The sequence below is a fragment of the Marmota flaviventris genome, chromosome 10 (genome assembly GCF_047511675.1).
Source record: "Marmota flaviventris isolate mMarFla1 chromosome 10, mMarFla1.hap1, whole genome shotgun sequence".
Lineage (NCBI taxonomy): Eukaryota > Metazoa > Chordata > Mammalia > Rodentia > Sciuridae > Marmota > Marmota flaviventris.
The window spans coordinates 112,156,249-112,180,046 of NC_092507.1; the positions used below are offsets into that span (position 1 = coordinate 112,156,249).

General features: G+C 45.0%; 2 protein-coding genes across 5 annotated transcripts in view; one reads left to right on the forward strand and one right to left on the reverse strand.

The window, feature by feature from the left end:
- Nucleotides 1-23,798, reverse strand: part of LOC114080902 (carboxyl-terminal PDZ ligand of neuronal nitric oxide synthase protein) — a 312,785-nt gene that overhangs the window by 8,653 nt on the left and 280,334 nt on the right. For 2 of the 4 annotated variants that reach the window (XM_071618242.1, XM_071618241.1), the window contains exons 7-10: nucleotides 22,479-22,645; nucleotides 19,511-19,690; nucleotides 12,222-12,387; nucleotides 10,532-10,684 (exon numbers count right to left, since the gene is read on the reverse strand). In XM_071618242.1, coding sequence (XP_071474343.1) covers nucleotides 10,532-10,684; nucleotides 12,222-12,387; nucleotides 19,511-19,690; nucleotides 22,479-22,645 — 666 coding nt within the window. Of the gene's footprint in view, nucleotides 1-10,268; nucleotides 10,685-12,221; nucleotides 12,388-19,510; nucleotides 19,691-22,478; nucleotides 22,646-23,798 lie in introns of those variants that run through there. The other 2 variants (XM_027922492.2, XM_071618243.1) reach the window with 2 other exon arrangements.
- On the forward strand, nucleotides 729-3,822 carry Spata46 (spermatogenesis associated 46). The gene is made up of 3 exons (XM_027922494.2): nucleotides 729-919; nucleotides 2,527-2,640; nucleotides 3,296-3,822. Exons 1-3 carry the CDS (start codon nucleotides 817-819, stop codon nucleotides 3,820-3,822), a joined length of 744 nt encoding a protein of 247 aa, XP_027778295.1. The 5' UTR covers nucleotides 729-816.

The following is a 23,798-nucleotide window of genomic DNA, read 5'->3' on the forward strand; positions in this document are numbered from 1 at the left end:
ACCAACCATTGAAAATAATGTCTAATAGCTATTCTTTGGAAAAAATACATTAAAGTATTTAGGTATAAAAGGACATAATGTCCACAACTTACCTTCAAATACTCCAGAAAAAAAAAAAAATTATGTGTACACATACATATGTAGGGAGGGGAAGAAGAGGGAGGGAAAAGATAAACCAAATAGGGCCAAATGTTCCAAGAGAAAAATCTATAGAGAGGGTCTATAGATGCTCTTTATATCAATTTTGACTTTGAAAATTATATAAATTTGAAGTTATTTCAAAAAAAAATTAAATATATACCTCAAACCAAAACAAATGAACAACCCAATAAATAAAATGGAGACCCAAAAAACCAGAAACTAAAACAAAAAGATAAAAGAACAAACAAAAATATTCAGTGGCAAATAAAGGAGAAGAAAAGCAAGACAATTATTCAGAAAGAACAAAGGTTCCCAGAGCTGGGGAGTGTAGCAAAATCAACAGAGAAAAGGGACAATAGTAAAGAACAAAGGGGACAGACAGACAACATCATTATGATATCTCCACTGTATTCTTCCTTCTCTCTGGGTATTCTCAGCCAGGGCAAGGCACAGAGAAATGACAAGTCAAAAAAATATTTAGCAATTAAAAGGAAAAAGAAAAAAGAATCTCGCTTACAATAGACTGCATCCACCTTTCAGAAGTATAACCTAGCTGCTGAATGGAATCATGTGACCTTGTGATGTCAACTGTGCTCAGAATGTTTATCGTCTGGACAACCTGGCCAGCCTCTTGGGAGCAGGCGTGTGATCGTCATACCCCGCAGTGGTCAAAATATGGAAAACTTCTCACTCCTCAGCATCTCTGGACTTCGGATCTCTTCCTCTGCCTTGAGCACTTTTCCTGATATTACACCCTCACATGCCACCAGTTTACCAGGTAAACTTTAGTGTCACTAGGGCCGCAAAGATGTAGGGTTTTTAGGAAGCTTTTACTTAAGTACCCTACCAGGTCATGTTACAGGACCAAAATTTAGTGAGAAAGCCAAATTACACTGGGGAGAAAATAATTTTTCAAAATGCTACATTCCAGGTAAAAGTAATTCCTGCTGTTTAATAATTTTTTTGTCAGGAGAGAATAGGGGAAACATTTGTTGTCTAATTTTTCCCCTAGAACCTGAGTGAATTTCAAGGTGGTGAGCTGTCTACATAAAGAATAGGTATTTGTTTTAACTGATTTAAGAAGCTGGAGAAGATTGAGACTTATCTATCATCAGGTGGAGGCTAAGCAGCTGGGAACTGATAAGCCCATCATGGAATAAAGTTGGACACTGTGAGGACTTGCTATTCAAAGTGTGGGTCCCAGTCCTACATTAGCAACATCACACAGGAGCCTATTGCAAATGCAGAACTGGCCAGGCATGATGGTACATGCCTGCTATCTCAGTAACTGGGGAGGCTGAGACCAGAGGATCACAAACTTGAGGTCATCCTGAGCCATTTAATGAGACTCTGTTTCAAAAAAGAAAGAAAAAAAAATAGGGGTAGGGGAGAAAAGAAAAGAAAGGACTGGGGAGGCAGTGGTAGAGCACCCCTGGGTTCAATCTCAGTACTGCAAAGGAAGAAAGGTAGAGCTCAGACCCCCACCCCTGACTGACTGCATCAGAATCAGAATCTGCATTTTTAACAAGATCTCCAGGTGGTTCCTAAGCACATAAAAATTTGAGACAAACTTGATTAGTTCTCCTAAATATCCACTAATATACATGACATTTATAAATCTGTCACCCAAACTGAGCAAAGTTACTGCCCTAGGATTTGGGGCAGATCCACTTTTTCTCCAAGTGTTAGTAGCCATTCCAAAGCGTGCCATGAAGCAGAGGCCCATGTGACCCCATTCTGGCTGTGGGCATGAGATGTCTCAACCTAAAGAACCTGGCTTCCCATCCTCAACGGGACTATGCAACACAGCTATGTAGCCTGTGACCAGAGCTCACTCTCTGGATCCAGGGCACCCAGAGGCCTGCAATGTAGAGTGAAGTCACACATGATAAACTACAGGGGGGTCAGGTGCAGGGCAGGACGAGCCAGAGAGAGAAGTGTCATCTGAGCCACATCTTTTTAAATTTTTTTTTTCCTTGAAGTACTAGGGATTGAACCCAGGGACACTCTACTACTGAGCCACATCCCTCACCCCTTTTTAGTTTTTATTTTGAGACACGGTTTCACTAAGTTGCCAAGGCTGGCCTTAAGCTTACCATTCCCCTGCCTCAGCCTCCCAAGTTGCTGGGATTACGGGTGTACACCACTGTGTCCAGCTCTTAATGTACTCTTTCCAGAGGATCTTTCTTAGGTTTGAATAAAACTTCCCCATTTGGAATTTCCCAAGATGTCATCCAGAATAGCTATGCCTTTGGGGGTTTGAGAGATCACTGTTTGACTTCAGCTTTGAGATCCCTTGATGTACCAAAGGTATATCTTGGGGAGACTCAAGAAGGCGGCTCCCAACCTTGCTCAGCTCACCAGAGTGTTTCTTCTATAACCCAGATATTACAAAGGCAGCGGTACCCACTGAGGTTTCCAGCTCAGCTCAGGCCTTGCCATCCCAGTATCAAAGCAGTGCTCTCCGGCATGGGGTACATAATACAGTGCCTGTACCAGGTGAGGTCTTCTCCAACTCTGGGTGGGGCATGTGGGAAACTGAAGATGGACAGGGGCTGCTCCCCTAAGGGAAGGATGTCTGCAAGCTGGATCACCATGTGCTATACCTTCTATGTGTTCCTTCCTCCTTTAGTAGATACCCATAGCCTATGGAGGCCTCTTGCTTCTTCTCTCCAACTCTCAAGTTGGTGTGGATCAGTTTCTGTCTGAGTGAGTTGTTGAGGGATCAACACAGGCAGTGATTCTGGTAAAACGGTCACAAGAATAGGTGGCAAAAGAAGGGACTATAGGAGGTTAAGGTCCAGCTGTCTGTCTGCTGGGCTACCTGTCGAGGTCAGTCCTCAGAGAACAAAGTATCTCCAGGGAGAGAAGGACCTGACAGCAAGGTTTAGTTAGTGCCTGGACATCCAATAGCCATTTGTAACAGGAAAAAAAAAAAAAGCAGCAGGAAAAAAATCCCCTTATACTGCTCTTCCCACCCTGTTTCCCACCTGGTCTCAAGCTACCATCAAGGTGGAGAGTGGAAGTCACCCAAGGTCATGTCTGACGGCCTGTCATCTTGCCTTGCTGCTTCTCCTGAGGGCTTCCAGCTTCCTCAACTTGACTGTCCTCCTGCCTGCAGCCCAAGGCTCAGACTCAGCCCTTTCCTTTGCAGACTGCACCTTGGGGGACACCCAGAATGGGGAGCAGCTAAGGCGGAACTGCACCATCTACCGGCCCTGGTTCTCCCCTTACAGTTACTTTGTGTGCACGGATAAAGAGAGCCACCTGGAGGCCTTTGGCTTCCCAGAGGTGGAGAGGGATGAGGGCAGGGGAGACAACTGCCTTCCTGAGGACATGGCTGAGAGCATCTGCTCATCATCTTCCTCCCCAGAAAATACATGCCCCCGAGAGTCCACCAAGAAATCCAGGCATGGCTTGGACTCCACGGACTACATCACGTCCCAGGACATCCTAATGGTCTCCAGGTGGCAGCCGGCCCAGCAAAATGGCTACAAGTGTGCAGCCTGTTGCCGCATGTACCCTACCCTCGACTCCCTCAAGAGCCACATAAAGGGGGGCTTCAAAGAGGGCTTCAGCTGCAAGGTGTACTACCGTAAGCTCAAAACCCTCTGGGGCAAGGAGCAGAAGGCCCGGCAGGGGGACAGGCTCTCCTCAGGGAGCTGTCAGGCTTTCAAGTAGCCTGTCTAGACACCTCAGGTTCATAGGGGACAAAGCCTATTTATGTCTCTAGTGAGATGCCAATAAATCAAAGTTAGCCACAGTCTTCTGTCAAGTCTGAGGTCACTCTGTAGTCCATCCCAGTACAGTCAGTCCTCACCCCTTCTTCTAATGGTTGCCTAACAGCACAAGGCCCATTTCTCAGCCTGCCCTTCCTGCTCCTTTTAAATAAAGACAATTCCTGAAGTTTGGGTCTATCCTCCAAGACAGTGGTTCTCTAAGTGAAAGGCTCCAAGACAACAGTATTAGCATCCCCTGGGAATTTGTTAGAAACAAAATTCTCAGGCTCCACTCAGACCTACTGTGTTAGAAACTTTAGGGTGGGAGCTTAGCCACCCTTAACCAGTCTTCTAGGTGACACTAAAGCAGGTCAGACATGAGAACCTCTGTTCTAGGATCCTGGACTTCTGGTCCTAAAAGATCAGTCTGATCCTATAAGATCAGTCCTTGATCTATACTGGGGAGGAGAATTTGGGCATCCTCCCCTGTCTTCAGGGGAAGAATCCCTGCAGTTTGACAGGCTTCCTAGATGTTAGATCTTCTGAGGGGGTGGGATAAAACACTCCTGAGCTTAATTAATGCAGAAAGAGATGAAGAGGGCCAGGCCCATCCTCAAAATATTCACCACAATCATTCACTTAGAATGGGCATCTCTTGCTGAAGAATAGAGGCACCTTGACCCTGGATACATCTTTTCATTGCTATTTTGAATCATATCAAAAGGGGCGGGAAAGCTGGGAGTCACAGTACATGCCTGTAATCCCAGCAACTGGGGGAACTGAGACAGGAGGATTGCCAAGTTAGAGGCCAGCCTGGGCAATTTAGAGAGACCAGATCCTGTGTCAAAAGATAAAAATATAAAAAGGATTGGGGCTAAAGCTCAGTGGTAGAGTGTACTTTGGTTTAATTTCTAGTAAGGCAAAACAAAACAAACCAGCAACCAAAAACAGCAGGTAAAGGTGAAAATACTGTTCCCCCAATACCAATGAATGTGTCCAATGACAGTCCTGACTCTTTACTCCATTTCTGCATGACCTTACTGATAATCTGACCCAGAAAGATAGAAGAGCATCAGGGATGCAGCAAGAACATTTATTTTGCTCATTGTGTGACTCAAAGAAAAAAAAAAAGGCTAAATGCTTGCTGGTCCCCCCACATCCCCCCATGTCTTATTTTCCTCTTATTTCAGTTCCTTGATGACTCTGTGGGCTTCTAACTGTAATGGGACATTTCTGGTCAGGGATCTGGCACCAATCTTCCTTAGTCTTTATCTCCCCAACAAATGGGCCAGGGGGTGGTATGGAGAGTCCTCCCTTGTCCTTGCAGAGAATATCCAGTAACTCTTCTTGGGGCCTTACTTTATGTTTTAACAAAGCTCCTCCTGCTTATCACTGTGCTGCTAAAGTATCAACTATGTTTTTTTCATTCCCCACAGAGTGAGAGAAGCTGGGCTCAAATTCCTATTGCTTCATATGCTGTGAGACCATCCCAGGGCCCACACCTGTCACTCCTACTCTGACCTGTTCTATCCCCACCCCACCCAGTCAGAGTCTGGAGTCTACCTGTCAGGTTCAGGAGCCAGGACCTGTGGGGTCATGACCTGTCCACAGTGGGGTGGAATGGTCTCTAGGCAATCTTGACATCATTCCCAAGACACTGGCCCCTGAGGGACCAGATGAGTGACTAAGAAAATTATTTTAGTCCTCACTCTGAGCTTGTGTTTCTAACTAGAAAAGCCACTTGAGCCCTAGAAGATTTCTGTACATAAGTAGCTGTGCATGCGTGTCACCCCTTGATGGGACTCCTTAGCAAGTACAGAGAGAAGCACATTCAGGGGACCAGGAGGCCATTCAGTCTCCCATTATCTGGACCAGGAAAGGAACTGGTTCCTAATCTTCTGCCCTCTGCCAACCCCATGCTCCCTTCTCCAGGGCTTCTGCATCACAGCACCAAATAGTCAAGAAAGGAAAAGTGGTCTATGACCAGCACAGGTTCTGATCTAGGAAACTAAAAGATAAACTGTACTGTACCCTGGGTGACTGCCAGGCACTCCCTGGTGGGTGCTTTAGCTTTTGTTTATTTATTCATTCAATCACTTAGCAATATTAAGGATTGAACCCAGGGTCTTGCCCATGCCAGACAAGTGCTCTGCCACTGAGCTACATCCTTGGCTGGGTGCTTTAAAAATGCAATCTCATTTACTCTGATAATTGCTTTATGTACTATCCCATTTGACAGATGATAAAATAAAGCTTAGTTCATTTTGCTCAACCAAAAAAGAACAGAGGGCACGTGAACCTGGTTTTTCTGACCCTCCCCATTTTCTCCCTGGCCTGGACCTGCCAGAATATCAGACCTAACAAACACTCTGCCTTCAAAATGGTTAAATATTCCAGCCAAAGAGCTTAGAAATGAGAAAGGTGAAGGCTGTTATGTGAGATTCTGGGGCTCACTTCTTTTTTGTTAATATTTATTTTTAATTGTACACAATACCTTTATTTTGTTTATTTATTTTTAAGTGGTGCTGAGGATCGAACCCAGGGCCTTGCACGTGCTAGGCAAGTGCTCTACCGCTGAGCCACAACCCCAGCCTCTGGGGCTCACTTCCTTCCCCAGTTTTGTGCCTCCTTTTCATTTCTGCTGCATGCAGGAGAGCTCACTTTCCCAGGAGTCAGGACTGCTCTACAGAACTGTGTGGCAATGAAGCCATAATACTTCCAGGTAGGTATGGAGAGGAACCTGTTTTCCTCCATTCAGACTCCCACCAAGTACATACCTCAGACATTCAGTAAGTGGGTCAGTGAAATTGTATAATCTTGATCTTAGCTATATTGGGAACTATCTTATATAGAAATTCTTCATGCATTCAAAGCTCTGCTTTTGCCAGACATGGTGGCACACATTTGTAATCCCAGCTACTGGGGAGGCTGCAGCAGGAGGATCACAAGTTCAAGGCCAGCCTGGGCAACTTAAGAGACACCCTATCTCAAAATTTAAAAAGGGCTGAGGATAAGTGGTATAGCACTTGCCTAGCATACATGAGGCCTGGGCTTAACCCCTAGAACTACAAAAATGAGACTCAACTCCACTTCCACCCACACAGTATAACTCTTCATTGCAGGGGGCTCTCTCTCTCCTATGTACCACAGGATAGTCAGCAGTACCCTTGATTTCCACCCACTACATGCCAGGAACATCCTTCCCCTAGCTGTGGCTAACAAAAATGTTTCCAGACATTTGTCAAATGTCCCCTGGTGAGCAAATTATTCCCAGTTAAGACTAGTGGTGTTCTATATACACTGCAACAGAGGACACCACCGCCCCCACTCCTTCAGGAGACTGAATTTTTCCTAAACCCCATACCTTTGGGAACCATGTCACAGAGCTGATGCCGCCTGGCTTGGAAACTGTGTGGAGGAGAGAGGAACAGGAGGAGCAAGTGAAATAGAAGCAGCAAGAAAAGACAAGTTTTTAGAAATATGAAAGGTTTATTTAGCAAAAGCCACTAGACTAGTGACAACATCCAGGGAGTAAGTGCACTTACATTAACAGAATCTTTTCCCAGAGAGTTGATCCAACAGAGTTAATGACAACAGTTTTGGGAAATAGAGGGCTGAGGGAGGCAGGATAGGCAAGTAGGAGGAAGCAGTCAAGCAAAGAGTAAATAAAGGCATACAACTCCTAAACAAGATCAGTTGAGAGGAGTGAGACTAGAAAGAGGTTTTACAGATAGCATATAAGCAGGAATATAAGGAATATAGTTTTTAGTCCCCATATACAGTCCATCCTGTGCAGAGAAATTCTTTTCTAGCTCTGCAGCTCTGAGAGCCTTGTGTGCCCAAGAGTCTGCTGGCACCTGGGGTGGGCTGGGCACCAGTAATGTAGGGGACCCTGGTGTCCACATGTCCTCCATATAGGGCAGAGATGAAAAAGAGGAAGGCCGAGTTGAGTTAGCAAAGCAAGAAGCAAGGAGGGAGGAGGACAGAGAGACATCGCTGGGCGATCAGGTCTGCAACATTTCCTTTCCTGCCCAGTTGGCCCCAGGGAAGGTAAGATGGGTGGCGGCACTTCAAGGCTTCTACATCTGTCCTTCATCTCCAGTTCCAGAAACCAAGTGTGCACATATTTGAGTCACGCTAGGGAAGGTGCCAACAAATGAATGAATGCCCCAGGAAGGGCCTGAATCAGGGATAGGGAGAGATAGAGGCAAAAACCCAACAATAACAAAAAACAAAACAAAACAAAAAACAACCAAGGGTAAAAGTCTTGAATGGGTCCTAGGTCAGCATCACAGATAACTTACTCTAATTATTTAATCTCATCTCCATTTGTCCCTTCCCTTCATAAGATTTTTGAGATGGTTTTATAGACACTTTCTTCCCCACCTCATTCTATATAAGCATTTCCATCCACAGTCCACACACCTATTCCATTGGCTTCTGGCTTTATCCTCAGCTCCTGCTTCTGGCAGTGGGCTTTGAGAAAAAGACCTTCTAATACTCTTATGGTCAAAATCCTGATGGTATCAAAGTTCCAAGACTCAAGGAATCCTGGGTTAGGATTTCATAAACCAGCTAGGCTGAACCAAACTGGATTTCTGACAGTTGCTCCTTTAGTTTTATAAATCTCATGTTCCTGGTTCTTCCTTCCCTGTATAACTGGACCTACTTTCAATGGTTAATTAGAGAATATAACATATAAAACCATGACTCTCCAACTAGATTCATGTTAGGAAAATGAAAAAAAAAATCTATTGTTGATCCCTGGAGATCTCTTTTCGCTTTTCTCCCATTACTTCTTACAAGGCTGCAGTCAGTACACACACACACACACACACACACATACACACACACACACACACACAGCATCCCATCCTACTTTCACTGACACCCTCATGCACCAGGGAGGTCTATTTAAAGCTGTGTTTATTTCCTTTAATTTGGATTTTCCAATCTAGAAGAAATCCAACAGTGGCTTTTACGAAAGGGCTGAGTTTGCATTTAGATAAATTCCAAAGTAAAGCTGGGGTTGAAGAACTCCATTTGGGGCAATTATATCCTTATCAATTGGCCCCATAATAATACTTCAGTTTGATCTGTAGTTTGTGGCCCAGGATGAAGACTTCTTCCCCCCAAAATATGACTCAAGCATATCTGAGCCCTATTTTCTGGCATCTGAATATCTGTTAACAACCACTTAAGGCCTTACAGGAGCAAAAGGAGCTTTTCCTTGCATGCCTAGTCAGTCTGTTACAAGTGGAGATCCCTAGGCAAGGCCTAGATGGTAAAAGATAAGTGTTGCACATGGCACTTTTTATAAGTGTGCTCAAGGCACGCACCCACAGATAGATGGGCCAGGGTGTCATGGCTATGGTCCCTGATCCAAGTGGCAGTGATTCTCAGCTATCAGTTTACATCCATTTTGCTTGTTTACAGTAAAAACTGACCAGTATTGCCCAGTGGAGGGAAGAGGTGAGAGGTAAGGCAGGGGCTCTGGGTCTCTGAGACTTTCACAGAGGCAAAGTGGCTGCAAAAGCTTTGTCTGGCACAGCCTGAGGCAGAACACTGGGCACTCCAATCGTCTGTTTGTACAAGCTGGGCTGCAGGCAGGAGGCAGGCAGGGCAGGGCTTCCAAACTGAAGAGTAAGACCTAAGGGATCTGTGGTAGCAAACAGGCTGTCCTCCCCCTGGGCTCTCTCATATCAAGGGTCTGAATGATGTTAATGGTCCCAGGCTCCCTCTGAAGCAACATCTAACATTCAGCTAGAGAAAATGTTTGGATTCAATTTTCTCTAATAGCTTATTCACTGTGACTTATGACACATCCAAATTCCATGCTCACATTGAAAGGAACAGTCTGACTTGCAGCTCAGAGCATTCAACCTCTGTAATGTCAGCAAGGGCTTGGAGAAGGAACTCTCCCATTAAGGTCAGGGAAGGGTTAGGCAACTCTTAGCATCCTGATATCCAAAGTACCTGAGAAGGTACCAGTGGCTTCCCTTTATGGTCAGGTTCAAGGAGGTGGGGAGAATGAAAGGGCCACTGGGGCATCACACAAGGAAGCAGAGGAGCCTGATAGTGCAATGGGTAGGGGTGGGGGTCTTCCAGCAGCCAGGTGGTCCTGAAGAGGGACCCTTTCCCCAAACTATGGGCTCTGGAAAGCCCTGTTTCCACCACCCTTTAGTCACAGGTAAAGACACAAGCTGATCTGCCTCTGGGAATCCAATTTCTTCCCCCAATTACCTTCCAAAGTGAAATCCTAATCCTCCTCTGAAGCCTTACACTCTCCGGGCCCCTGGGTGTCATCCACAGCAGTGTGCCTTCACAGGGCATCTCCCTACCAGCAGCAGACAGACATGGCCCGACCACACACCACAGCTGCCACCTTGGCAGTCTCCTCGCTCCCATCTACACGGCTATCTCATCATCCAGGCTGTCGCCCAGCTCCTGCCTCTGCAGGACATTCATCAGGCGCGGCAGCTCTTCCTGGGACCACGAATCCCGTTCCTCGCTCTCGTCCGTGTTGGACTCATACTCAGAGGCGATGCCGGACTCTCGGAACTTGATGAGCTCCAGGCCACCCAGGAGCGGCTCGCCCTGCGCAGGGTGTGGGGTGTCCTCGGGCGGGAGAAAGCGGAAGCACTCCAGCTTCACCAAGCAGTCGCGCCTACCTAAGGGGCTGCCCGCGGGGTGGGCAAAGTCAGCCAAGCCTGCGCCCAATGGCGGAGAATGCAGGTCCTCTGGCTTGGGGGTCATAGGATCACAGAGCACAGGCAGGGCTCCGGAGCGGAAGGTGATCTCCAGCAAGCTGTCCTGGGAGCCCACTGTAGTGAAACAAGAGGGAGAGGGGATGCAACGTCAGGCGAGGTTCTGGTTGGGAAGCTGTCCTTCCCTACAGTCCGAGCCCTTGCATGGGTCCTTCCCTGACCAACAACGCAGCACCTGGCTGGGCTAAGCATTTGGAACCTCCTCTTCCCACTCTCAAAGCACCAGACATTTGGCTGCAGGGGTTTCCTGAGAGCAGTAAACGCAGAGCAATGAGAACCATGTGAGGATTTGGGGAAGGCTACTGAGTGCCTTGAATGGGGTTTATGGCAAGGAAAAAAGTACCGGTTCAGAGAACCATACTAAAAGCATGCAGTAACTTTTTTAGTATAACCTTGTAAATCAGCATTAGTTAGGACAGAGCAGGGTCTCAACAAACAAAAATCTGAACCATCTAGAGAGGCTTACACAATATTGAAGCACAGGGGCTCATAGCTCATACCTTTGGGCCCCTTTAAAAATAAAGACTCAAGCGTTGAGGATGTAAGTCTGTGGCACAGTACTTACCCACTATTTATAAGGTTCTGGGTATAATCCCTAGCTTCACAAAAATAAATAAATACAGACTTGTGGCCCTGCCCTAGACCTACTGATGGGGATCCTATAATATGCATTTTTTAAAAAGCTCATAGGATAGTTTGGGGGAATTACTGATATAGTTTGAAAAACATTAATTTTGTAATTAGACCTGGGAATGAATCTGGGCTCCACCCCTTGCTAGTGCTGTAACTTGAACTAGTTACTTCACCTCTAGCAGTCTCTTTTCTCTTCTATAAAATGAGTATAATAACATCTACCACACAGGGATTAAATGAGCTCACATAAAACATGCTATCACAGTTTATGGCACAAGAGGTTGATCAGTGGATATTTCTGCAGCCAACATGGACTCTGAGAATGCATATAACCCATAAGTACAACCAAGGTGAAGACACAGTGATGCACCACCTTCACTGCTTCCCAGCCCAGATTGGAGGTGCCTGGGTGGGGGTAGCACTTCAGGCTAGGTGCTGGGCAACTTCCACCACTGAGCAGCAAAGCTGTCTCTCTATTTACTCTGCTTCCTTATCTATTAAGTGGACATACTGTTAGATTTTTCTATGCAGGAGAGTTGTGAAATATATAATACATACAGAGAGAGTCAACTACTAGACAGTTTGAGGACTCTCACAGAATTCACAGAGAACATGACACCTATTAGGTGCTCAATATATTTTGATTGGAAAAGCCCTCTCAGAAAGAAATGGGATGCCTTAGGATGCCTAAGCCCCCATCAAATAGAGAGCATGTGTCAGTGACTCCTAGTCAAGGCCAAGTCAGGCTGCTGGGTTTGAAGGCACCCAAAGTTTACTCTGGCCCTGCAATTTTGTAATTCATGAATATACAGACAAAATAAGCAAAGCTGCCTATTTTCTGCTGGAATATAAAGGCAAAGTCAGAGGTCTAATAAAGCATCCCCCAAAGCTTTAGGAAAATAGCATGTGTTTTCCAGAGCTTGCATACAAGGAGGTGTGGCTGGGCAGGGCTCTGGCTTACTGGCATTCTGTCCTGACAGCTTCAGCTCCAGCTCCTGCACCTGCTTGACCAGCAGGGAGATGTGCTGGAGCATGTCCTTGTTCTGCAGCAGAAGCTGGTGCACACGAGCCTGGGCCTCCAGCCGAGCTGCAGCCTCGGCAGCCAACTGATCCTTCAGCAAGTGAACCTGCAGAAAGGAGGAGGAAGGGAAGACAGAGAGAAGACAGGACAAAGAGAAGAGAGGGACATGAATGCAAATGAGAGTTGCCAGTGGGTGGCTAGGACCAGAGATGCCCTCTACATTCAACTCAAGACAAAGCCCTTCACAATGAAGTAGGCTCCTCAGCTTGTAATTTAGGAGGAGGAGCCAAAAGCAGCTTGGTCATGGCCCCTGTGGGTCTCTCTGATTGTCTGGAGGAGGGCCATAATGCATCACTCAGGTACTACTGTGAGCCCCACAACAAGGAAAAGAGGCAGGAAAGGGCCACACCCCACCACAAACACTGCCCTCCATCCAGCCCTGCTGTGAAAACTCCTCCTGCACTCAACATAGCACTGCCATGTTGAGGGAGGTACCCTTTTCTCATCTTATCTTTTAAAAAACAAAAACTCATACATTAACCTGCTCACTAAGAAACAGTGGCACAACAACCCCCATATAATCTTTTCCTTTCCCCTCCTTGTGCACAAAAATAACAAGAGCTAGGAAGCACTAAATTAGTGAGCTGGTTGTAATAAAGCCTTCCTTCTCATGTCTGTGGATGCCAACTTCTCTGCCCAATTATCTGTTTCCTTGTTACTTCCCATATTGACACTTGGGATAGTTATTTCTTCCTGGAAGGAGTCAAATGTTTGCTGAGTGACTGATAACAAGGCCTCTTTTGACAACCCTTGAAAGGCTGAAATGGATGTTTATGGCAAGCTCCAATAATTCACAACATTCTATGATAGAGCAGCCAGCAAATGCACCCTCAGTGGGCAGTGTTACCTACTGCCTGTTCTTAGTATGTAATCTCCAAGTGGAGCTAAAACTCAGTGGGAGGATATGGGGCAATTATATCAGGCTTCTGGCTTGAAGAAACTGAGTCACAAGGCCAATAATAATGTCCACTATCTTGTGCTAAAAGGTGGATAGGGAGTCTCTGAGAGGGTTTCAGAAGGCCTCCGAGGAAAGGAAACTAGTGAGTTTGGCGACCTGGACCAAGGCAGCTATGGTGAAGAAGGTTTTCCTGGACCAAAAACATAGTGTAAACAAACAGTCAGGGTAGGTGGGGTATGGAGTGGGGACAAAGATGGAAGGGAGGCAGCTGATTTCTTATTCGGATAACAAAGATTCTAGATTCCTGGTGGGGTTCTTTTTTTTTTTGTCTTTTTTGGAACTGGGGGTCGAACCCAGGGCTTTGCGAATGCAAGGCAGACGCTTTGCCACTGAGCTACATCCCAGCCCGAGATTCTAGATTTCTGAAAAGCAACCTGCTCCAGAGACTCACATTTTGTCAGGGAGTAAAAGACCATCCTTATCTCACACTGCAACTAAGAGACCAGCCCCCAGTATCTGTCCCTTCCAAGAGCCAATACCAAGAAAATTACACTGTTTGGTATAGCGGCTGCCTCTCTCTTTGCCAAGACCTGAGGACCTGACCTTGTAGTTGGCTCTGCTTCTAGCCAAGTTGAGTCCCTAATGAGATTAGCTGCCACTTTTCATTTGTGCTCCATGAGGTTGGGCTTATCCTTCCCCAAGGAAGATAGTGCCCAAGGAATCTAAAGTAAATCTGTCCTTCACAAGGAATTGCTAAGGACAGAACTGATTTTTTTGTCAAGATGTCCGCTTTATTTGCTATTTCATATAAACTGAGGGAAGGTCTGAATAGGAAAAGAAGTGTCAATAACATTTTATCTAGATACCAAATGGTAGGAGGTTATTAAACCTTTATGTTCCTAGGTAAATGAGGCATGGAAAAGTGTCTCCTGGGAGTCTCCCAAATCCTACTGGTTATAAGGAAGAGGGCAATTGCTGTGAGAAGCCCTCAAACATGCCCCTGGAGGAAAGTCCAGCTCAACCTTCCACCTGTGAGTTCTGTTACTTATTTAAACTAAGAGTATAATTGAAAGGAATCTACTGAACAAATAGGATTGTTCATTATTCATTTTCTACTTCCTTTAGAACCAAATGGAAATGTCAGGCAGAAATACGGAACAAATTTTTCAGTGGATATAAATGAGAAAGCAGAGAATCCCATATCCCACTAACTGGCATCTCTTAGGGCTCCCTGCATACTCTATTAGGCTCAGGTCCTTGCATCCCAATCTGAACACCCCAACAGAACAGGCCATTTAAAAGTGCTGGGCCAGGAGCTGGAATGCTGGAGTCTGTCGGTTACTTCCTGGCCAACTACAGGTAACTCGCTTCTCTCTGAACTTTAGCTTCTCCATCTGTTAACTGAAAGGGCTAGCTGTGGGCTTGTACAGTTGATTCCACTTCCAGGGAGACACAGTGGCCAGTACTAGGGGCCACTTGCTATAGGTTCACAGAAAAAGAGTCCCCAGTTACCCAATGTGACTTCTGAGAATTAGGATTCAGGACAAAAGAGTGGTTTCTTCTTGCAGAAGACAGGGGGAAAGAAGTGAGAATCTTCCTTTGCAGGTATCCAAGTTCCAATGGTGGAGTGCCATCAACACTCTTTCGAAAGAAGACCCTGGAAACAAATGCTGCCATCGCAAATCCACTGGCACTAAGTGCCATGAGAACACATTCCTGAACTTGAGTGCGCCTTGTCCTAGACTAAATAAGAATTTTACATGTGCAGACAGAGTTATACCATTTCAGGTGTTTTAAACCTTGAGAATGTGAAAAGTAAATGCTGTTGTCACTGCCCCAAACTAGCACTAATGAGCCCTTCTCCTTCTACAGCCATCACAAGTGACAAAAAGCATGAGGCTCAAACCTCAGCTGTGGCAGTCTGTGCTGCAGGAGAACCCAAATCAGGTCAAGTGGGGACAAAATGGCCAGGACTTCTTTTAACTTTGAGGCAAAGTATATATGGACTTGACCTGGAAATGCTGGAATGAAGTAGCATTACTTCCGGCCTTGGTCTGGACAGTGTGCTATGGCTCACTGTGCTTTACTTCCCTATTCACAGGACAGGAGCAGAAAGCATCACCCCTCCTTCCCAAATGGGATGCTTATTTGTATTTAGCTTACTTTCCTTGCAAAGAATTAAATGCCTTTCAGAAAGGTAGACTGTATCAATTTCTGAAAAGGAACATGTTAGTGTATTCTTTCCAGAGCTGTGTCATCTTTGGCAATGATTATTCACTCATAGACTAAGTCAGTGACAAAGGCAACATGGTGATGTGGCACCAAGGCCACACTCATGCTAGTGTCCAGGTCTGCATCCTAGCCACAGCATAACATGTGTACATTCAACCTTTCACTCTCCAGCTCTGTGCTGCTTCCCCAAACTCTGACACCCACCCTCAACCCACCCAGCCACATCAGACCATGGCCCCACTCACTTTCTAGCCTACTTGCCTGGACTCCAGCTCCTCCATCAGAAGTGGGGGCAGGGCCAGGCTGAAGTTAGGGAGCAGTAGGCACATGGAAATGGCAGTGGAAAGAACCAGAGCAATTTGCTCTCACACACACTACACACACCAGCAGAGGCAGGCAGCGCTGTCTCAGCATGCATGAGGCAGGAACTTGGGCAATACATACCAGGGTGCTGGGGACTGGGAGAAGCACAGGACAGATGCTAAATCTAGGGCCTGGGGTGGGGATGGGGAGCATTCTTAGCACTATTTGTCTAACTACAGCACACACGATTGCAAAGCATAAATAATTAATTACTTGATTCCTAAACAAGCAGAACTGGCAGCAGGTAGAGGAGAAATCTTTAAATAACAATACTAAGCTGCACTAACATTCTCCCATGAGCTGGGCCAGGAATTGGCAAACTGAACAGATCTGGCCTACTTAGCTATTAACAGTTAGCCACAATGCCCAGATCAATTTTGGAGCCATGTAGACCCAGTCCACAGCCATGCAGGTTCTAGTTACATTCCAAGTTTGATCTAAGGTGTGATTATAATCACATTCACACTCTTGAACTTCGGGTCCATCTAAAAGCAGGGAGCCAGTGCAGCCAGGCAAGGCTCATGCTGGATTGGGGAGAGTGGTCAGAGGGACTTGGGTAATTCACTATTTACACACTGATGACTGACTTGGAAGTACTTAAGAGTTGACTGAACACTACCCTTTACCCCTGTACCTCTAAGGCTAGGGCAGGCCCCTTAAGACCAGCTCTGAATGAATTTAGGATAAAACCAGGAGAGGTTGAGGTCCTACACAAATCAAAACACCACAAAAGAGACCTGAGCCTAGTCCCAATGATAAGAGCAGAACCAGATTGGCTGGGAACAATGGGGCAGGGAACATAAATAACATAACAAGTGACCACAAGAGTATACCTGTCTGTAAGAAACTGGAGCCTGATCCTTAAGTTTTTATTCAGGATCAACATAGGAGAGCTCAGATGCTCACAGAGAAAAGGAACATATATTCCCACCTGAAATTCTGAGGTCACAGTTTTGATCATTGAAATTCTGGATACTGCTGGTATTTTAATGATGAAAGATAGAAACCTCACAGTTTGCTGGCAATAGAGTCTGGCAGAATGAGTAAAACCGACCTCATGCTAGAAATGAAAATCACTCCTACTTATGTGGAGAAACCAAGCACACTGTAGTTGGTTTATTTCATAGTGTTAAAGACACTAAGATGACCTACCTAGTAACTCACCTACGTATCTGACATAATTGTTTTTATCCAAGGATTTGGATATTAACAAAAAGTGCTTAGACCAAATCCTACAAAGTGAGATGAAGAAAGAGTGCAGAGAAGCCTGGAATTCAGAAGCCTGAATGCCAGTTTAGAACTGAATCTGTCGCAGGACCAGGAGTGGAAAGCCAGCTTTTGAGTGATAGAACAATATCCTTGCTGTGTTCCTAGGCAGTAAAAGCAAGATGCAGACAGAAGGAAGGTGGTCAGAGACTGACTGATGGAGATGGCAGAGAGGGGTATAAGAAATGCTCAAGCAGCTAGCATATGATCTCAATGTCCTGTCTCATTTGAAGTGTTTGGAAGTCTATCAATGTACTCAAAGTCACTGTACCAATATGAGATGTGGATGCTTTGAGGCTTTTCATCATGTCACTGCTTGAGCTGAGAGTAAAGCAGGGCACTGCCAGCTATGTCCAACAGATTCCAAATGAATGAGAGGCTAAGGCTGCCCAGCCTGCAGAAGTGGCTGGAACTGAGAGAGGCTAATGAAATGAATCCCAAACACCACACTGTTCTCTTCCTCCAGATTCACTGTCTTCTCGGAAGAGAGGCAATTAGAACAGCGCACGGCAGGGATGTCCCATTGAGACAGATGCTTGATTTTATACCAGAAAACCATTCTTCTGATTTCATCCTGGCTGAGATAGACCTATGATAAGTTATAGGTCTCATTGCTTTGCAGATGAGTGCTTCCTTTTACCCCCACAACACTCTTATTGTGCGTAGATTGTGCATTTGCAAATAATTTGTCTTTAGTACATAGCAGTGACTTCATATTCAAATGCCTTTCTAATAATATCATGAATATGCATCAAGCCTACCCTTAGATAAATAATAATTACTTGGCAATTGATATGCTGAAAGAGAAAAGAATTATAGTTGGAGAATGAATTTATATTCAATGGGAAACTTTTGGAAATGATGTGTCTCGGAATGGACCCAGTGCTGGAGCACTCTGGTTTTGTGCTCCTGTCATCCCCCATGCTAAGGAAGAGGGGATCCTCAGACTGCCACACCATCATTTACCATAGGAGATCAATTATTTTATCTGACAAAGAGGAATGATTTTTTCCCCCCAAACATAAGAAGCCACAAATGACATTCCTTCCTCTGTCACTGTTTTGGAAACACCTGTAAATCTTCCTACAACCACCACACATCCTTTGATCAGAATTTTTCATGGTAAGTATTTTTAAGGAGAATCTAGTACATTGGCAGTGGGCCTACTCTTCTGAAACCTACTGCAAAATCACCAATGAGACTGGTGCTACAGGCTCAGGTCAGTGGAGACTGTTCTTTTCAAGACCAAGTCACAGCAAATCCAATATGGCTAGACCGCCAATGCTCCCTCAAAGTTTACCATTGGAAAGGACAGCTCTGCTTGGAGAACTTGTTCCACCCAGAATTCAGGAGAAGAGTAAGCAGAAGATACAATAAGTATACCCAGAAGTAGTCTGTTCCCTTCATTTTAGACTGCAGAAAACCTAAGCAATAAGTTTGCCCAAGCTGATTTAGAATGCTGATGCATATCTCTGCCTTTCCAGATCTCTCACCATCTCTGCCAAACCCTGACCACCACATCCTCCACCTATCTTTAGCCACTCATTCTGGTCCTGACCCTGTCTGAAACTGATCTCAGGATTTAGCCTTTAAATGGAATAAACAGATGCATCTTCACCAGTTCCTAATTACCCATGGTAGAGATAAGGCTTAGACTCATAGATTCCTAGGAGAATGTGCCTTTCATGGAAAGCAAACAGCAAGAGAAATTAGCTCAAGTTTCTCCTAACAAGTAGCAGTAGCCCAACAAGCCTTTCAGTGCATAAACACTATCTCAATCCTAAGGGGTAAGATAGTTCTTCTTATTAAGGCTCAAATAATCCACCTAAATTCCTGTAAATTCAATCCCATATGATGAATTCCAAGGTCAACTCTGTATCAAATACTGCTTTGAGTAAGTAGATCACTAATGGAGGCTTGGAAACTTGCTATAAACAAGTAGATTGGGATGCCATAACAATACTCTTTGGAAGAATGTTTGGCACAGATTTATACTTGAAGCTGTTTTAAGAGTGATATCACAGAGTCATACCTGTCCTGACTTCAGAGGTATCCCTTCCTAACCTAAATACCAGGAAAACAAGGTAGGAAAGGAAGGGTGGAATTGTGCGCATCTTTTCCCTCAGTAAGTTGAAGTCATTATTCAACAACATTCAGCCAAGCCAGCCAAGCCCAACTCAGAGCGGGGGATACATGGGAAATCAGAATATGCCCTTCCATTTCAACAGCACCCCCGTCTCTCCCCTTTTCTCCTCCACCTCCCTGACTCCCTAACAAGCAATGATCCAATAGCATGAGCAATTCTTTATGGCTCCCTAGGTTTTAAACCTGCCCTGAGCCCCTTGCTAGGGAAGGCGCATCAAGCCCATGAGAGTGGAGCCTGTGAAGTAGGGAGGAGGCTGAGGAGAACCTGGGCCACAGCCACTTGCGTCTGCTGCTGCTGTTGCTGGAGGAGCTGCTGGAGGAGCTGCATCTGGTGGTGGGTGGACAGCGGCGTCCCTGTGCCCAAGCCTGGTGGCTTCGAGGAAGAAGAAGGAAGCAGCATGCGGGGCGAAGCTGTCAGTGTGGGCTCCTGAGGATGGGGTGAGACCTGAAAAGAAGACATGACACATGGACAGGAGCCACGATCCAGGGCCTCACTTTCCCTGTCCTATTGACGACATGTACACAGGCAGGGTGAAATGGCTGATTTACAGTCCAGGAGCTGGAGATGCTGTGTATTGGATGGAATGTAAATGGGGTTCTAGGGAAGAAACGGCGTCACTGCCTGAGGGTAGACCACCCAGAATTGTATCTGGACATCTCAATAACTGATCCCACTGGATGGGAGACAGGCAGGTGATAAAGTCCCATCTTTAATCTGCTACTTCAAATTATACCCTGTTGTTGAGTTATAAAACATGGCTACCTACCACATTACCAAAAAGACTAGGAAGAAGGAAGCTTCTATTCTTTCCTTACTCTGGGGTCTGAGATGTTTCTCATGAGTTAGAAACTGGAGAAAGAAGCCAGGTGAGGGGCAGCTGCCTTCAGTCCCCCACGGCCTCCTCTCACAGTGAGAACACCGAGGAAGAAAGTTTGGACTTGAAAACAAATGATCTGGAGAGATCCTCTGTCAGATTACACTAGTTTCTGGCTTCTCCTCCTGTTGGACTCTTTCCTATGACTCAAGAGTTCAACGACAGGAAGCCACATTTTGTTTCTGGCCATCCTGCAGCTGGTCCCTCTTCAGACATGAAAGAGGAAGGCACTCAGGGACAGAGGGCTATTGCCCCTTGTAGAGGACTCAACGGACACCAAAGAGATCATCAGGTACTGCCTTCCACACTATATGGAATTCTCCTTTTAATGAACTGGCCTAAAAATCTTGACTTGAGATAAGGTGAATGAAGGACAGGGAAAGAGGTATCCATGATTCATTAAGCTGGCCGGGAATCTAAGGGGCTATTGGCCAATAATTTTCCTTCTGAAGATATAGTCTAATCTAAACTATAAAATTACCATCTCGCCATCCCTGGAATAGGCATTGAGGAGTAGGGAAGGAGGTCTGGGACTTTAAATTTACTTTTTGGGTGATCTTGTATTTATGGTCAACAAATCCTAGTATTTTTTTTTTTGGACATAGACCATTACTTTACTTCCGAATGGTCTAAGTTGCCTAACTGATATATGACAAATTGAGTTTCCAATCAGAGATATAAAAGTGTAGTAATAAAAGAAATACAGGGGCTGGGGGGTGTGGCTCAGCGGTAGAGAGCTCACCTAGCACGTGCGAGGCCCTGGGTTCAATCCTCAGCACCACATAAAAATAAGTAAGTAAATATATTGTGTCCAACTACAAGTAAAAAATTTTAAAAAAAGAAAGAAAAAAAAGAAAAAGAAATACTGAGAATAATTTTTGGAAGGATGGGGTTCCTCTATGATTTCAACATAAACAAGTAAAATCTATATGCAGACTGAAAAATATTTTTTTAGTTGTAGATAGATACAATACTTTTATTTTATGTTTACTATTTTATGTGGTGCTGTGGATCAAACCCAGTGCCTCATGCAACAGCTCTGCCACTGAGCCACAATCCTGGCCCTGAAAAATATTGACTACTTATAGGCCACTGATAATGACTGTGGGTTTCCTTCTAAGGGTAATATTTTTGGAAAATATTACATATCTAATAATAAATGGTAAGTAGAAGAGCCACACTGCTGAACTTCTGCATTGTCTATTTACTTTTTCTCTTGACAATATTTAACATTGTGAAATGTATCATAGAAAGTTAAAATTAAAAGTTGAAATCAATAATTATAAAGAATATTTTGATTGCCTCTATCTTTTCTTAATAGAGGTTATTATCCTAAATGAAACTGTGTATAGTTTATACATTATATAATTATAATAAATACCTTGATGTGTACTTATGTGAAAAAAATAATAATTTTCCTTCTGGGTTTTGTTTGTAGATTTTTTTTTCTTTTTACTTTAGTTGTATTCAGTTTTAAATTTAGTCTCACATTTTTAGTTTTTTAAACTGGATCATATTAGTTGCTCCTCAAGGCCTCAGTCATCTCATCTGTAGGATGTTAGAGTAGGTAATGATGTCTACCCTGAGAGTAGTATTAAAGACACATAATTACTGAAGCAGGAAGAGGGGGTCCAAGTATACTTGGTTCCATTGGCTGAGCCACAGGGAATTATGTGTATTATATGAGTAGTCCAGGATGAGCCTTGCATGAATATTGTGCAGAAATGATTGTGCAGGGAAAAGGAGGAAATCAAAAATCAGTGGGACCAGCTTCAGAGTTGCACATCTGCAATCCCAGGGACTCAGGAGGCTGAGGCAGGAGCATCAGAAGTTCAAGGTCAACCCAGGCAATTTAGCAAGAGGCTACTTCAAAATAAAAAATGAACAAACAAACCAACGGGATCCTGTAAGGACAACACACATCAGAAAGAAAGGACTACCACAAGCCAGACATGGTGGTATATGCCTGTAATCCCTGTGGTTCCAGAGGCTGAGGCAAGAGGATCACAAGTTCAAGACCAGGCCAGCAATTCATTGAGACCTAAGCAACTTAGCAAGATCCTTTCTTTAAAAATTTTAAAAAGGCTAGGAATGTGACTCAGTGGTAAAGTGCCCCTGGTTTCAATCCCTGGAACAAAAAGAAAAAAAGGAGGAGCTCCACAGCGGCATTGTGACACACAGCAGTGTTATGTTGGCACAATGGGTTGACTCTACAAAAGTGTGGCCCCTCTGAAAGCAAGGAAACACTCCATCACTGCCACCATGCTGTGGAGCAAGGAGGCAGCAATGACTTGAGGCTAAGCAGTGACACAGGTCATCCTGGAGGCAGCAGGAATGGATGGGCCATCTCCTGCCTACCTTGGAGTCCATGTGGGAGCCTCCTTCCTTTCCTACAGCATCCAGGTCGGTCACACCTCGGCTGAATTCCAGGACATCATTCCCTGGGAGTGGGACCTCTACTGCATCGATGTCAGTCTCCTCTGCAGTGACAGTGGAGGCTCTTTCGGCTCCCGTGAGCTGGCGGCCTGCAGAAACAATAGGGAAGGGAATGGTGACATCAAGAGCAATGTCCTCTCACTTGCTTCAGCTCAAGTGCTCTTCAGCACTGTCTTTGCTGACATACAAACCCTCCATCTCATCTTCTCTAGTTTTGTCCCCACCCTTCCCGTCTTAGTTAAGGGTGTTCTCTTCCCTCATTCCCCCACTGGTGACCCTCTGCTTCCCTCCTCTCCTCTTCCCTTTGGCAGCTGCAATATCTAGTGCTCCACTGGGAGAAATAAGTCTAGCAAAGCAGAGTGTCCTCCTGGCCCCAGCAGGGAGAGCTCTGTCCTAGGAGTGTCCCCTGGCCTCTTTTCCCTTAGCCTTTCTCTCCCCTACCATACTCTCCCCTGCCCACCTTGTTTTCTGTTCTCTTCTTACTAGGAATTCCTAATAAAAATTAAAAGTGAATTTTATTAATGCGGGAGTAGAACAGATGCTAAAAGCTATCTAGGATTTTGTTTTTGTTTTAAATTTTGTGGTTCTTTCCTCGCCTTCCTTTCCCATGTTTAAAACGTTCTGTGTGACCTCCATTAAATTTGGTACGAAACCACTTGCCAGAGCTGTGGTGTCAGAAAAATAAAATGTATCGTTTCTTATAAAATTGAAAAAAATAAAAAAAAACAATGTCGTGTTTACCTAATACTTCAGCTTTCAGTTATGCCAAACCAAGGGATACCATGGGCTTTATTACATTTTCACACATCTTTCCACTCGAGTACATTAAGTAACTTTCCAACCCAATAAGATGCTTCCATTTTAATAGCTTTTCAAAGTTCAGAAACAAAGGGAAACCAGGCATAATCCTAGCAGCTTGGGAGGAGGCCAGCCTCAGCAACTTAGGTAGACCCTATCTCAAAAAACAAACAAACAAACAAATAAAAAGGGCTGGGATGTGGCTCAGTGGTAAAATCCCACTAGGTTCAATCTCCAGCATCCCCCCAAACAAACAAACAAACAAAAATGAAGGGGACATTTCCTTAAGCCTGGATATGACAGCTTTGCCAGGTTTTTATGTTTGTGTAGACTGGGTGTGGGAACTCTGGAAAAAGGCAGTACAGTCATGTCCTCTACATCCCAGAGCAGGAATGAAATCAGGCTGAAGGAAAGTACCCTGTAGGGGAGTCCAGAGACTGGCAA

What these genes read in the sequence shown, in the direction of transcription:
- Spata46 (XM_027922494.2), top strand. Translation starts at nt 817, where the DNA reads ATGGAAAACTTCTCACTCCTCAGCATCTCTGGACTTCGGATCTCTTCC. An exon ending in ACATGCCACCAGTTTACCAG is followed by an intron (nt 920 to 2,526) that starts GTAAACTTTAGT and finishes TCTATAACCCAG; the next exon opens with ATATTACAAAGGCAGCGGTA. An exon ending in TAATACAGTGCCTGTACCAG is followed by an intron (nt 2,641 to 3,295) that starts GTGAGGTCTTCT and finishes TTTCCTTTGCAG; the next exon opens with ACTGCACCTTGGGGGACACC.